General features: G+C 50.6%; 1 protein-coding gene across 6 annotated transcripts in view; it reads right to left on the reverse strand.

The window, feature by feature from the left end:
- The window catches only part of LOC116958203 (uncharacterized), a 241818-nt gene that overhangs the window by 159153 nt on the left and 67249 nt on the right, over window positions 1-15416 (reverse strand). For all 6 annotated transcript variants that reach the window (XM_076056030.1, XM_076056029.1, XM_076056028.1 and 3 more), the window contains 5 exons: window positions 14329-14391; window positions 12142-12216; window positions 9046-9132; window positions 5037-5093; window positions 1497-1550 (listed from right to left, as the gene is read on the reverse strand). In XM_076056030.1, the coding sequence (XP_075912145.1) occupies window positions 1497-1550; window positions 5037-5093; window positions 9046-9132; window positions 12142-12216; window positions 14329-14391 (336 nt within the window). The remainder of the gene's footprint in view (window positions 1-1496; window positions 1551-5036; window positions 5094-9045; window positions 9133-12141; window positions 12217-14328; window positions 14392-15416) is intronic.

Genomic DNA, 15416 nt, shown 5'->3' on the forward strand with positions numbered 1-15416 from the left:
GTGAGTCTATGGGGCTGTGTGTGATGAGTCTATGGGTCTCTGTGTGGTGAGTCTGTGGGTCTCTGTGTGGTGAGTCTATGGGTCTCTGTGTGACGAGTCTATGGGTCTCTGTGTGGTGAGTCTATGGGTCTGTGTGGTGAGTCTATGGGGCTGTGTGGTGAGTCTGTGGGTCTGTGTGTGGTGAGTCTATGGGGCTGTGTGGTGAGTCTATGGGTCTCTGTGTGATGAGTCTATGGGTCTCTGTGTGGTGAGTCTATGGGTCTCTGTGTGACGAGTCTATGGGTCTCTGTGTGGTGAGTCTATGGGTCTGTGTGGTGAGTCTATGAGGCTGTGTGGTGAGTCTATGGGGCTGTGTGTGGTGAGTCTATGGGGCTGTGTGGTGAGTCTATGGGTCTCTGTGTGATGAGTCTATGGGTCTCTGTGTGGTGAGTCTATGGGTCTGTGTGGTGAGTCTATGAGGCTGTGTGGTGAGTCTATGGGGCTGTGTGGTGAGTCTGTGGGTCTGTGTGTGGTGAGTCTATGGGGCTGTGTGTGGTGAGTCTATGGGGCTGTGTGGTGAGTCTATGGGTCTCTGTGTGATGAGTCTGTGGGTCTCTGTGGGTTGAGTCTATGGGTCTCTGTGTGGTGAGTCTGTGGGTCTCTGTGTGTGAGTCTATGGGTCTCTGTATGGTGAGTCTGTGGGTCTCTGTGTGTGAGTCTGTGGGTCTCTGTGTGGTGAGTCTATGGGGCTGTGTGGTGAGTCTGTGGGTCTCTGTGTGGTGAGTCTATGGGTCTCTGTGTGGTGAGTCTATGGGGCTGTGTGGTGAGTCTATGGGTCTCAGTGTGAGTGAGTCTATGGGTCTCTGTGTGAGTGAGTCTATGGGGCTGTGTGGTGAGTCTATGGGTCTGTGTGGTGAGTCTATGGGGCTGTGTGTTGAGTCTATGGGGCTGTGTGTTGAGTCTATGGGGCTGTGTGTGGTGAGTCTATGGGGCTGTGTGGTGAGTCTATGGGTCTCTGTGTGGTGAGTCTATGGGTCTGTGTGGTGAGTCTATGGGCCTCTGTGTGGTGAGTCTATGGGTATCTGTGTGGTGAGTCTATGGGTATCTGTGTGGTGAGTCTATGGGCCTCTGTGTGGTGAGTCTATGGGTATCTGTGTGGTGAGTCTATGGGTATCTGTGTGGTGAGTCTGTGGGTATCTATGTGGTGAGTCTATGGGACTCTGTGTAGTGAGCCTATGGGTATCTGTGTGTGAGTCTGTGGGTCTCTGTGTGGTGAGTCTATGGGGCTGTGTGGTGAGTCTGTGGGTCTCTGTGTGGTGAGTCTATGGGTCTCTGTGTGGTGAGTCTATGGGGCTGTGTGGTGAGTCTATGGGTCTCTGTGTGGTGAGTCTATGGGGCTGTGTGGTGAGTCTATGGGTCTCTGTGTGATGAGTCTATGGGTCTCTGTATGGTGAGTCTATGAGTATCTGTGTGATGAGGTGTGATGAGGTGTGATGAGGTGTGATGAGGAGGTTTACCTGAACCCCATCGTCTCCTCGTTCCCCCTTGATCCCTGGGATGCCAGGCGTGCCCTGTCCCAGAGAACCACCACCACATCAACAACAACAACCACAACAATAACAACAACCACAACAACCACAACAACCACCACCACATCAACAACAACAACCACAACAATAACAACCACAACAACCACATCAACAACAACAACCACCACAACAACCACCACCACAACAACCACAACAACAACCACATCAACAACAACAACCACCACATCAACAACAACAACCACAACAACAACCACCACATCAACAACAACCACCACCACATCAACAACAACCACCACAACAACCACCACCACAACAACAACAACCACAACAACAACCACCACATCAACAACAACAACCACAACAATAACAACAACCACAACAACCACAACAACAACCACCACATCAACAACAACCACCACAACAACCACCACCACAACAACAACAACCACAGCAATAACAACCACAACAACCACAACAACAACCACAACCACATCAACAACAACCACCACAACAACCACCACCACAACAACAACCACAACAACAACCACCACATCAACAACAACCACAACAATAACAACAACCACATCAACCACAACAACAACCACCACATCAACAACAACCACCACAACAACCACCACAACAACCACAACAACAACCACATCAACAACCACCACATCAACAACAACCACCACATCAACCACCACCACATCAACAACAACCACCACCACATCAACAACAACCACCACATCAACAACAACCACCACATCAACAACAACCACCACATCAACAACAACCACAACAACAACCACCACATCAACAACAACCACCACAACAATAACAACAACCACAACCACATCAACAACAACCACCACATCAATAACAACCACCACCACAACAACCACCACCACAACAACAACCACCACATGAACAACAACAACCACCACATGAACAACAACAACCACCACATGAACAACAACAACCACCACATGAACAACAACAACCACCACATCAACAACAACCACCACATCAACAACAACCAGCACCACATCAACAACCACCACCACATCAACAACAACCACCACCACATCAACAACAACCACCACCACATCAACAACAACCACCACCACATCAACAACAACAACCACCACATCAACAACAACCACCACATCAACAACAACCAGCACCACATCAACAACCACCACCACATCAACAACAACAACCACCACATCAACAACAACCACCACATCAACAACAACCACCACATCAACAACAACCACCACCACATCAACAATAACAACCACCACATCAACAACAACCACCACCACATCAACAACAACCACCACCACCACATCAACAGGGGCGTGGTGAGGGGCGTGGTGAGGTGGTGTGGTGAGGTGGTGTGGTTAGGGGCGTGGCGAGGGGCGTGGTGAGGTGAGGGGCGTGGCGAGGGGCGTGGTGAGGTGCGTGGCTAGGGGCGTGGTGAGGGGCGTGGCGAGGGGCGTGGTGAGGGGCGTGGCGAGGTGCGTGGTGAGGGGCGTGGCGAGGGGCGTGGTGAGGGGCGTGGTGAGGTGGTGTGGTGAGGTGCGTGGTGAGGGGCGTGGTGAGGGGCGTGGTGAGGGGCGTGGTGAGGTGCATGGTGAAGGGCGTGGTGAGGGGCGTGGCTAGGGGCGTGGTGAGGGGCGGCTGTTGTTATTGGTGAGGATGCGTTGATGACGGCTGTTACGGTGAGTGAGAGGTGAGCGTGAGGTTCTGCGTGTGGTGAGGGTCTGTGTGTGGTGAGGGTCTGTGTGTATGCATGTATGCATGTTGTATGTGTGTTGCATGTGTGTTGCATGTAAGTTGTAGTATGTTATAGTATGTTGCATTATGTTGTATGTGTGTTGTAGTATGTTGTATGTGTGTTGCATGTATGATGTAGTATGTTGTAGTATGTTGCATGTATGTTGTAAGCATGTATGTTGTAGTATGTTGTAGTATGTTGCATGTATGTTGTAGTATGTTGTATGTGTGTTGCATATATGTTGTAGTATGTTGTATGTGTGTTGCGTGTGTGTTGCATGTATGTTGTAGTATGTTGTAGTATGTTGCATGTATGGTGTATGTGTGTTGCATGTGTGTTGCATGTATGTTGTATGTGTGCTGTAGTATGCTGTATGTGTATTGTATGCTGTTTGTGGGTTGTATTATGTTGTAGTATGTTTCAGTATGTTGTATGTATGTTGTATGTATGTTGTAGTATGTTGTATGTGTGTTGCATGTGTGTTGTATGTATGTTGTAGTATGTTGTAGTATGTTGCATGTATGTTGTATGTATGTTGTAGTATGTTGTATGTGTGTTTCATGTGTGTTGCATGTATGTTGTAGTATGTTGTAGTATGTTGCATGTATGTTGTATGCATGTATGTTGTAGTATGTTGTAGTATGTTGCATGTATGTTGTAGTATGTTGTACGTGTGTTGCATGTATGTTGTAGTATGTTGTATGTGTGTTGCATGTATGTTGTAGTATGTTGTAGTATGTTGCATGTATGGTGTATGTGTGTTGCATGTGTGTTGCATGTATGTTGTAGTATGTTGTATGTGTGTTGTAGTATGCTGTATGTGTATTGTATGCTGTTTGTGTGTTGTATTATGTTGTAGTATGTTTCAGTATGTTGTATGTATGTTGTAGTATGTTGTATGTATGTTGTATGTATGTTGTAGAATGTTGCATGCACGTTGTATGTATGTTGTAGTATGTTGTATGTATGTTGTAGTATGTTGTATGTATGTTGTATGTATGTTGTAGTATGTTGTATTGTGTTGTATGTATGTTGTATGTATGTTGTAGTATGTTGCATGTACGTTGTAAGTATGTTGTAGTATGTTGTATGTATGTTGTAGTATTTTGTATGTGTGTTGTATGTAAGTTGTATGCATGTTTCATATATGTGGTATGTACGTTGCATGTACGTTATATGTATGTTGTATGTATGTTGTAGTATGTTGTATGTGTGTTGCATGTGTGTTGTATGTAAGTTGTATGCATGTCTCATGTATGTGGTATTTACGTTGCATGTACGTTGTATGTATGTTGCAGTATGTTGTATGTATGTTGTGGTATGTTGTATGTGTGTTGCATGTGTGTTGCATGTATGTTGTAGTATGTTGTAGTATGTTGCATGTATGTTGTATGTGTGTTGCATGTGTGTTGCATGTATGTTGTAGTATGTTGTGGTATTTTGTATGTGTGTTGTATGCAAGTTGTATGCGTGTCTCATGTATGTGGTATGTACGTTGCATGTACGTTGCATGCATGTTGTATGCATGTTGTAGTATGTTGTATGTGTGTTGCATGTGTGTTGTATGTAAGTTGTATGTATGTTGCATGTACGTTGTAGTATGTTGTATGCGGAGGAGGTGAGCGGAGGAGGTGAGCGGAGGAGGTGAGCGGAGGTGGTGAGCGGAGGAGGTGAGCGGAAGAGGTGAGCGGAGGAGGTGAGCGGAGGGGGTGAGCATTTGCACTCACCACAGGGCCCGGCCGCCCAGTCAGGCCCATGGGTCCTTGAGCCCCACGGAGTGCCAGCTGCATCCACCACGACAACGACAACATCGGTCACGGTGGAGCTTACTGCAGACTATCACAACAGCTACCTTGGGTTGTAGCACGCGGTGGTAAGGCCCCCCCATCCCCCATCCCCCCCCCCAGCTGCTGTGTAGCTCGAATTCAGAAGCCCTGAGCTGCCCATCGCAAATCATAGCAGCTCAACCACGTGATACATAGAGACCCCCAAGAGACACGTAGAGATACATAGAGATACACAGAGACACATCGAGATGCATAGAGACCCCAAGAGACACAGAGAGATACATAGAGATACACAGAGACCCCAAGAGACACATAGAGATACATAGAGAAACATAGAGACCCCAAGAGACACATAGAGATACATAGAGAAACATAGAGACACCAAGAGACACATAGAGATACATAGAGTTACATAGAGACACATAGAGATGCATAGAGACACCAAGAGACACATATAGACACATAGTGATACATAGAGACCCCCAAGAGACACATAGAGATACATAGAGATACACAGAGACACATAGAGATGCATAGAGACCCCAAGAGACACATAGAGATACATAGAGATACATAGAGACCCCAAGAGACACATAGAGATACATAGAGAAACAGAGACCCCAAGAGACACATAGAGATACATAGAGATACATAGAGACACATAGAGATGCATAGAGACCCCAAGAGACACATAGAGATACATAGAGATACATAGAGACCCCAAGAGACACATAGAGATACATAGAGACCCCAAGAGACACACAGAGATGCATAGAGACCCCAAGAGACACATATAGATACATAGAGAACCCAAGAGATACATAGAGACCCCAAGAGACACACAGAGATACATAGAGACCCCAAGAGACACACAGAGACGCATAGAGACCCCAAGAGACACATAGAGATACATAGAGATACATAGAGACCCCAAGAGACACACAGAGATACATAGAGATGCATAGAGACCCCAATAGACACATAGAGACCCCAAGAGACACACAGAGATACATAGAGACCCCAAGAGACACATATAGATACATAGAGACCCCAAGAGATACATAGAGACCCCAAGAGATACATAGAGACCCCAAGAGACACACAGAGATACACAGAGACCCCAAGAGACACACAGAGACACATAGAGACCCCAAGAGACACACAGAGACACACAGAGACCCCAAGAGACACACAGAGATACGTAGAGACCCCAAGAGACACACAGAGACGCATACAGACCCATAGACTAAAATCAACGATTTCATCGCCTCACCAGGCAAGGTCCCAACGAGCTACGCGGCGCCCTTTCACCGCAGCGGGCCCCGGCTATCGCCAAACGGCGAGCTCAGCCGAATGTCTCATCGTCGTCACGGCACCCGATGAGGAGCGACGTTCGTTCCAGAGAACGGAAGATTCACGTCGCGCGTAAATCTGCGACGTGCGCTTGGGTCAGGTGACGGCGTGCGACTGCGTGAGGGCGCGGCGTCGCTAAAACCCGGCGCCCGTGCGGTCGCGTGAACGGTAACGGGGCCGATTCGCCGGCCGGGCCGGCACGCAGCACCACGCCGGTTGTGCCCTGCGGCGCAAAGCCGGGACACCGACGAAAGCTTTCAAAGTTGCGGCGATCCGCCAGTGCCGCGGGCGGCCAGCTTCAGCGGCCGACGGCGATGTTTACCCGTTGGCTTGTAATGGTGGTGGTGGTGATGATGGTGGTGATGATGATAGGGGTTATAGTAATGGGGTTTTTAACCCTTTTAACTGGCGCAAAAAAACTGACACCTTTATTCAAGGCATCGTGTTTGCAATGACCACAATGCAAGCCAGTCAGAATGCAAACAAAAAAGGCAACTCTGATAATGATATGCACTGTCCTTGAATTTGATTGGTCCACACCCGAGCCGGCTTTTCTTAGAGCCTAGTCTCCACTGGTGTTGGACCAGAAGACGCCAAAAGGCGTACAGCTCAAAAACAGCGCACTATCAGAGTATTGAGGGCTCGGGGTGAGCATTAACATTATGAGACCTCCTTTGCCAGTAACAAGATATAGGAATAGGTTTTTACCCTTTTCACTGGCGCAAAAAACCTGACACCTTTATTCAAGGCATCGTGTTTGCAATGACCACAATGCAAGCCGGTCAAAATGCAAACAAAAAAGACATCTCTGATAATGATATTGGCACTGTCCTTGAATTTGATTGGTCCACACCCGAGACAGCTTTTCTTAGAGCCCTTAGTCTCCACTGGTGTTGGACCAGAAGACGCCAAAAGGCGTACAACTTTAAAAACAGCACACTATCAGAGTATTGAGGGCTCGGGGTGAGCATTAACATTATGAGACCTCCTTTGCCATAAACAAGATATAGGAATAGGTTTTTACCCTTTTAACTGGCGCAAAAACTGACACCTTTATTCAAAGCATCGTGTTTGCAATGACCACAATGCAAGCCGGTCAAAATGCAAACAAAAAGAGGCAACTCTGATAATGATATTGGCACTGTCCTTGAATTTGATTGGTCCACACCCGAGACGGCTTTTCTTAGAGCCCTTTAGTCTCCACTGGTGCTGGACCAGAAGACGCCAAAAGGCGTACAACTCAAAAACAGCGCACTATCAGAGTATTGAGGGCTCGGGGTGAGCATTTACATTATGAGACATCCCTTGCCAGTAACAAGATATAGGAATAGGTTTTACCCTTTTCACTGGCGCAAAATTTGACACCTTTATTCAAGGCATCGTGTTTGCAATAACCACAACACAAGCAGTCAAAATGCAAACAAAAAGAGGCAACTCTGATAATGATATTGGCACTGTCCTTGAATTTGATTGGTCCACACCCGAGACAGCTTTTCTTAGAGCCTAGCCTCCACTGGTGTTGGACCAGATGACGCCAAAAGGCGTACCAATAATAGGGTTTTTCCACCTTTTTCCGGGCAAGAAAACTGAAACCTTTTTTTACAAAGATTCATGTTTACTGCATCAAGCACCAATACCTGCGGTCAAAATGCAAACAAAAGACACACACTATGATAATATATGATGGCATTGTCCTTGAAACTGATTGGTCCACACAAGGGTACGGCTTTCTTTTGAGCCTCGACCCAATTGGTGCTCGTCCGGATGACGCCAAAAGGCGTCACACAGCTCAAAGACAATGCCACAATCAAAGTAATGAGGACAATGCATCATATTATCATATGATAATAGTAGTAGCTACACGTGTAGCTACTACGTGGTGTAGTTACTACACGTGTAGTAGCTACACCACACGTGTAGTAGCTACTACACGTATGGTGTAGCTACTACACGTGTAGCAGCTACACCCCACGTGTAGTAGCTACTACACGTGGTGTGTAGCTACTACACGTGGTGTAGTAGTTACACGTGGTGTAGTAGCTACACCACACGTGTAGTAGCTACTACACGTGTGGTGTAGCTACACCACGTGGTGTAGCAGCTACACGTGTTGTAGCTACTACACTATACGTGTAGCTACTGCACGTGTGGTGTAGTAGCTACTACACCACGTGTAGCTACTACACCCCACGTGGTGTACACCACGTGTAGCACGTTCAAGGGCCCCCGCGCGAAACGCTTTCAAGCTATCAGTTCCTGTTCAGTGATTATGCACTTGCTCTATCACTACAATACTAGGCCGCCTTCTTGAACTTACACGAACGGCCGGGTGTTCAATGTTAGCCATTTGTTGTATTATCCGGCCGTATATCAAATGGAAAAAAAAACCAATTACTTTACTATGCAAGTAAAATATTTGTTTTATTTTATATTCAGGGCCCCTTTATATTATACACACTACAGGCCCCGCACTAACTTAATCCGGCACTACCCCCCACCCCCCATTACCCCCCCCTCTCCGTCTCGCGTCACAAAGGGGACCGTCGGCCGCGATTTGATTGGTCGCGGCGGGGGTGGGAGGGGTCACGTGACTCACCCGGGCCTGCTGCAGGATGGCCTGGGCCTGTGCCTCCTGGGCGGAGAGGGCCGGTCCCTTGTCGACCCCGGCGCCACCGAAGCGGAACTGCGCGCACGCCACACCACACCAGCCACACCACACCACACACACACCACACCAGCCACACCAAACAACACACCACACACACCACACAACACACCACACCACACCACACACAACACACCACACCACACCAGCCACACCACACACAACACGCCACACCACACACACCACACCAGCCACACCACACCAGCCACACCACACCACACGCCACACCAGCCACACCACACAACACACCACACACACCACACCAGCCACACCACACCACACCAGCCACACCACACAACACACCACACGCGCCACACCACACCAGCCACACCACACCACATGCGCCACACCACACCAGCCACACCACACCACACACAACACGCCACACCAGCCACACCACACAACACACAACACACCACACACACCACACCAGCCACACCACACCACACGCGCCACACCACACGCGCCACACCACACACACCACACCACAAAAACAAAGATCCCCCGTGTAGCCTTCAACAGACTGTAGGGGCAAGTGCTGTTAGCGAGCAGCACCTATGAAGGCCGACACTGTGGCACACGAGGTGGGTGGTGTGGCCAGCAACCACGCCCGGCCGCCTTTGTCTCCCCCAGTGGCGATGTTCACTACACACCGCTACACCAGGTGTACTCATTTAAGGCCGAGTCGACCTAGGGGAAGCGCCAGGACCGGTTCAGATAAATCGTCACTGACGGTGTTGGTGTCCGTGAGCGGGAATCGAACCCGAGTGGGTCCCCGGTGGCTCGTAGCGCAGCGCGCTAACCGCTGCACCACCGCTCCCCCCCACCGGCAACACACACACACACACACAAAGGCAAAGGTTCCACTCGCGTGCAGCCCCAACAAGAAGCCGATCGGGGCAAGTGCGGTGACTTGGCCGTTGCAACCGAGCACAAATTGCCGCCGTGGTTTGACGTGCCGTATTCTTGGTTCTCTCGGTAAAGTCACCACCACCACCACCACCACCACGCAGATAGAGGACAACAATAGAACAATAAAAATATAAGACGATAGAATTCTCACGACGTTTCGCCCGCAGCACGAAGAAGCAACAACAATCATCATCAGGTGTGAAAACCACAGCGAGAAACATTTTGAAAGAAGTGGCGTGTTTTGTTTTTTTCTTCCCCCCCAAGACAAAGGTTCTTTGCAAGCCATCTGGCTACCGTGAGAGATTCGTTCGTTGGGGCTATCCGCATACACAAGCACAGAGACAATTTCAACCGAGAAGATGGATTCTGGCTTAGCAATCATTGGAAGGATCTGATAAACCATTTCGGGTCTTAATTGATTGTTCGCGCTTACGGTGGCTTTCAGACCGCATCCATTATTTTTCGTCTCCCCCCCTCCTCCTCCTCTTTTCCGAACATAGATGGACTCGTCCATCTGAACGACTGTCAAATCGCTCTCCGTGGTGCTAACGTTAAAAAAAACCCGCCACTTTCTTCAAATTTTCTTTCTCTGGTTTTCACACCTGATGATGATGATGATCGCTTGTGCTGCAGTTGAAAACGTCGTGAGAATTTTATCGTTTTGTATTTTTTTATTATTTTATTGTTTCCCTATCTACGCGGTGGTGACTTTACCGAAAAGAACCAAGAAATATGAATTGCCTGCAGTCACCGAAAAACTTTCAATCAAAATTTCCCACCCGTCGGAGAAAGTGTGGAGGCGATCGAAGGAGGGCTAGGCGATCTTCCTCGGTGCTTCAGATCCTGGTGTGGAGGATTTGCGGGGTTGCTAACGATGGTTTAAAAAAAACATATATATCGAACTAAACTACGTTTTTATTTTACCAGCTGTAAGGTCCCATCGAGCTGCTTTGCAGCGCTTTGATCAGAAGCAATGAACCTTGCCATCACGAATGATAGCAGCTGTACCACGTGGCCTATCAGCATCATCGTCATCACCACGTGGTGGTAGTTGTGACGATCGTCGTGGTGATATTCGTGGTGGTGGCAGTCGTGGTGGTGATAGTTGTTGTGGTGAAAGTTGCGATGATAGTCGTGGTGGTGGTGGTGGTGTTGGTGGTAGTTGTGGTGATAGTTGTGGTGGCGATAGTTGTGGTGGTGAAAGTTGTTGTGGTGATAGTCGTGGTGGTGATAGTTGTGGTGGTGATAGTTGTTGTGGTGATAGTTGTTGTGGTGATAGTCGTGGTAGCGGTGGTGGTCGTTGTGATGATAGTCGTGGTGGTAGTGGTAGTCGTGGTGGTGGTAGTCGTGGTGGTGGTGGTAGTGGTGGTAGTAGTGGTGGTGGTGGTAGTGGTGGTGGTAGTCGTGGTGGTGGTAGTGGTGGTAGTGGTGGTGGTAGTGGTAGTCGTGGTGGTGGTGGTGATAGTGGTGGTAGTGGTGGTGGTAGTGGTGGTGGTGGTAGTGGTGGTGGTGGTAGTGGTGGTGGTGGTAGTGGTGGTGGAGGTAGTGGTGGTGGTGCCGGTGGTGGTGGTAGTGGTGGTGGTGGTAGTGGTGGTGGTGGTAGTGGTGGTGGTGGTGGTGGTAGTTGTGGTGGTGGTAGTGGTGGTGGTGCCAGTGGTGGTGGTGCCGGTGGTGGTGGTAGTCGTGGTGGTAGTGGTGGTGGTGCCGGTGGTGGTGGTGGTGGTAGTAGTGGTGGTAGTGGTGGTGGTGGTAGTGGTGGTGGTGGTGGTAGTCGTGGTAGTGGTGGTGGTAGTGGTGGTGGTGGTAGTGGTAGTGGTGGTAGTGGTGGTGGTGGTAGTGGTGGTGGTGGTGGTAGTTGTGGTGGTGGTGGTAGTGGTGGTGGTGCCGGTGGTGGTGGTGCCGGTGGTGGTGGTAGTCGTGGTGGTGGTGGTAGTGGTGGTGGTGCCGGTGGTGGTGGTGGTAGTGGTGGTGGTGGTAGTGGTGGTGGTAGTGGTGGTGGTAGTGGTGGTGGTGGTAGTGGTAGTGGTGGTGGTGGTGCCGGTGGTGGTGGTGGTGCCGGTGGTGGTGGTGGTGGTGGTAGTGGTTCCGGTGGTGGTGGTGTGTTCCGGCCCTCACAGGCAACATCATCATGGTGCCGGGCGGCCCAGGCAGTCCATCCGCCCCAGGCAGCCCTGCACGACCTGGTGGACCCTGCACACGGGGAGACACGGGGACACGTGACTCACCACGTGACTCACCACGTGACTCACCACGTGACTCACCACGTGACTCACCACGTGACTCACCACGTGACTCGCCACGACTCTCACCGAGACGCTCACCACGACGCTCACCACGACGCTCACCACGACACTCACCACTCACCACGACGCTCACCACAACGCTCACCACGACACTACCAATCACCACAACGCTCACCCTAACGCTCACCACGACGCTCACCACGACACTACCACTCACCACAACGCTCACCCTAACGCTCACCACGACGCTCACCACGACGCTCACCACGACACTACCACTCACCACAATGCTCACCCTAACGCTCACCACGACGCTCACCACGACGCTCACCACGACACTACCACTCACCACAACGCTCACCCTAACGCTCACCACGACGCTCACCACGACGCTCACCACGACACTACCACTCACCACAACGCTCACCCTAACGCTCACCACGACGCTCACCACGACGCTCACCACGACACTACCACTCACCACAACGCTCACCCTGACGCTCACCCTAACGCTCACCACGACGCTCACCACGACGCTCACCACGACGCTCACCACGACACTACCACTCACCACAACGCTCACCCTAACGCTCACCACGACGCTCACCACGACGCTCACCACGACGCTCACCACGTCGGTCACCACCACACTTACCACGACACTGACCACTCACCACGACGCTCACCACGACGCTCACCACGACACTCACCACTCACCACAACGCTCACCCTAACGCTCACCACGCTCACGTTAACTCCACCGCGTCGTGTTACAATCTCAGTAACCCGTGGGGAAACGTGTCGTCACGTGTGTCGTCACGTGTGTGTGTGTCGTCACGTGTGTGTGTGTCGTCACGTGTGTGTGTGTCGTCACGCGTGTCGTCACGTGTGTGTGTGTCGTCACGGGTGTCGTCACGCGTGTCATCACGTGTGTGTGTGTCGTCACGCGTGTCGTCACGTGTGTGTCGTCATGCGTGTCGTCACGTGTGTGTGCTGCATGCGTGTCGTTACGCATGCAGCACACATGCGTGTGGCACGCGCGTGGCACCACGTGTGTGATACCACGTGTGTGTCACGTGTGTGTGTCACCACGTGTGTGACACCACGTGTGTGTCACCACGTGTGTCACCACGTGTGTGACACCACGTGTGTGTCACCACGTGTGTGGCACCACGTGTGTGTCACCACGTGTGTGTCACCACGTGTGTGGCACCACGTGTGTGTCACCACGTGTGTGTCACGTGTGTGTGTCACGTGTGTGTCACGTGTGTGACACCACGTGTATGTCACCACGTGTGTGTCACCACGTGTGTGACACCACGTGTGTGTCACCACGTGTGTGGCACCACGTGTGTGTCACGTGTGTGTGTCACGTGTGTGTCACGTGTGTGACACCACGTGTATGTCACCACGTGTGTGACACGTGTCACCACGTGTGTGACACCACGTGTGTGTCACGTGTGTGTGGCACCACGTGTGTGTCACCACGTGTGTGTCACGTGTGTGTCACCACGTGTGTGTCACCACGTGTGTGTCACGTGTCACCACGTGTGTGTCACCACGTGTGTGTCACGTGTCACCACGTGTGTGGCACCACGTGTGTGTCACCACGTGTGTGTCACGTGTCACCACGTGTGTGTCACCACGTGTGTGTCACCACGTGTGTGTCACGTGTCACCACGTGTGTGTCACGTGTCACCACGTGTGTGTCACCACGTGTGTGTCACCACGTGAGTGTCACGTGTCACCACGTGTGTGTCACCACGTGTGTGTCACCACGTGTGTGTCACGTGTCACCACGTGTGTGTCACGTGTCACCACGTGTGTGTCACCACGTGTGTGTCACCACGTGTGTGTCACCACGTGTGTGTCACGTGTCACCACGTGTGTGTCACCACGTGTGTGTCACCACGTGTGTGTCACGTGTCACCACGTGTGTGTCACGTGTCACCACGTGTGTGTCACCACGTGTGTGACACCACGTGGTGACACCACGTGTGTGTCACCACGTGTGTTTTACGTGTGTGTCACGTGTGTGTCACGTGTGTGCTGCACGTACCCTCTCTCCGGGTTCTCCACGCGGTCCGGGGTTGCCCAAGGGACCTTGAGGGCCGGGGGGACCCTGCACACAACGGTGGTGGTGGTAGTTGTTGTTGTTGTTGTGGTAGTTGTGGTGGTTGTTGTGGTGGTGGTAGTTGTTGTTGTGGTGGTGGTTGTTGTGGTAGTTGTGGTGGTTGTTGTGGTGGTGGTAGTTGTTGTTGTTGTTGTGGTAGTTGTGGTGGTTGTTGTGGTGGTAGTTGTTGTTGTGGTGGTGGTAGTTGTTGTTGTGGTAGTTGTGGTGGTTGTTGTGGTGGTGGTAGTTGTTGTTGTTGTTGTGGTAGTTGTGGTGGTTGTTGTGGTGGTGGTAGTTGTTGTTGTGGTGGTGGTTGTTGTGGTAGTTGTGGTGGTTGTTGTGGTGGTGGTAGTTGTTGTTGTTGTTGTGGTAGTTGTGGTGGTTGTTGTGGTGGTAGTTGTTGTTGTGGTGGTGGTAGTTGTTGTTGTGGTAGTTGTGGTGGTTGTTGTGGTGGTGGTAGTTGTTGTTGTGGTAGTTGTGGTGGTTGTTGTGGTGGTAGTTGTTGTTGTGGTGGTGGTAGTTGTTGTTGTGGTAGTTGTGGTGGTTGTTGTGGTGGTGGTAGTTGTTGTTGTTGTGGTGGTGGTAGTTGTGGTGGTGGTAGTTGTTGTTGTGGTGGTGGTGGTAGTTGTGGTGGTGGTGGTAGTTGTTGTTGTGGTGGTGGTAGTTGTTGTGGTGGTGGTAGTTGTTGTTGTTGTGGTGGTAGTTGTTGTTGTTGTGGTGGTGGTAGTTGTGGTGGTAGTTGTTGTTGTGGTGGTGGTGGTAGTTGTGGTGGTGGTGGTAGTTGTTGTTGTGGTGGTGGTAGTTGTGGTGGTGGTAGTTGTTGTGGGGTGGTGGTTGTGGTGGTTGTTGTTGTGGTGGTGGTAGTTGTTGTTGTTGTTGTGGTAGTGGTGGTTGTTGTTGTGGTGGTGGTGGTAGTTGTTGTTGTGGTGGTGGTTGTTGTTGTTGTGGTGGTAGTTGTTGTTGTGGTGGTGGTAGTTGTTGTTGTTGTTGTGGTGGTAGTTGTTGTTGTGGTGGTGGTAGTTGTTGTTGTGGTG

Source organism: Petromyzon marinus, chromosome 74, assembly GCF_048934315.1.
Source record: "Petromyzon marinus isolate PM22_M1 ecotype Great Lakes invasive population chromosome 74, UKy_Petmar_22M1.pri1.0, whole genome shotgun sequence".
Classification (NCBI taxonomy): Eukaryota; Metazoa; Chordata; class Hyperoartia; order Petromyzontiformes; family Petromyzontidae; genus Petromyzon; species Petromyzon marinus.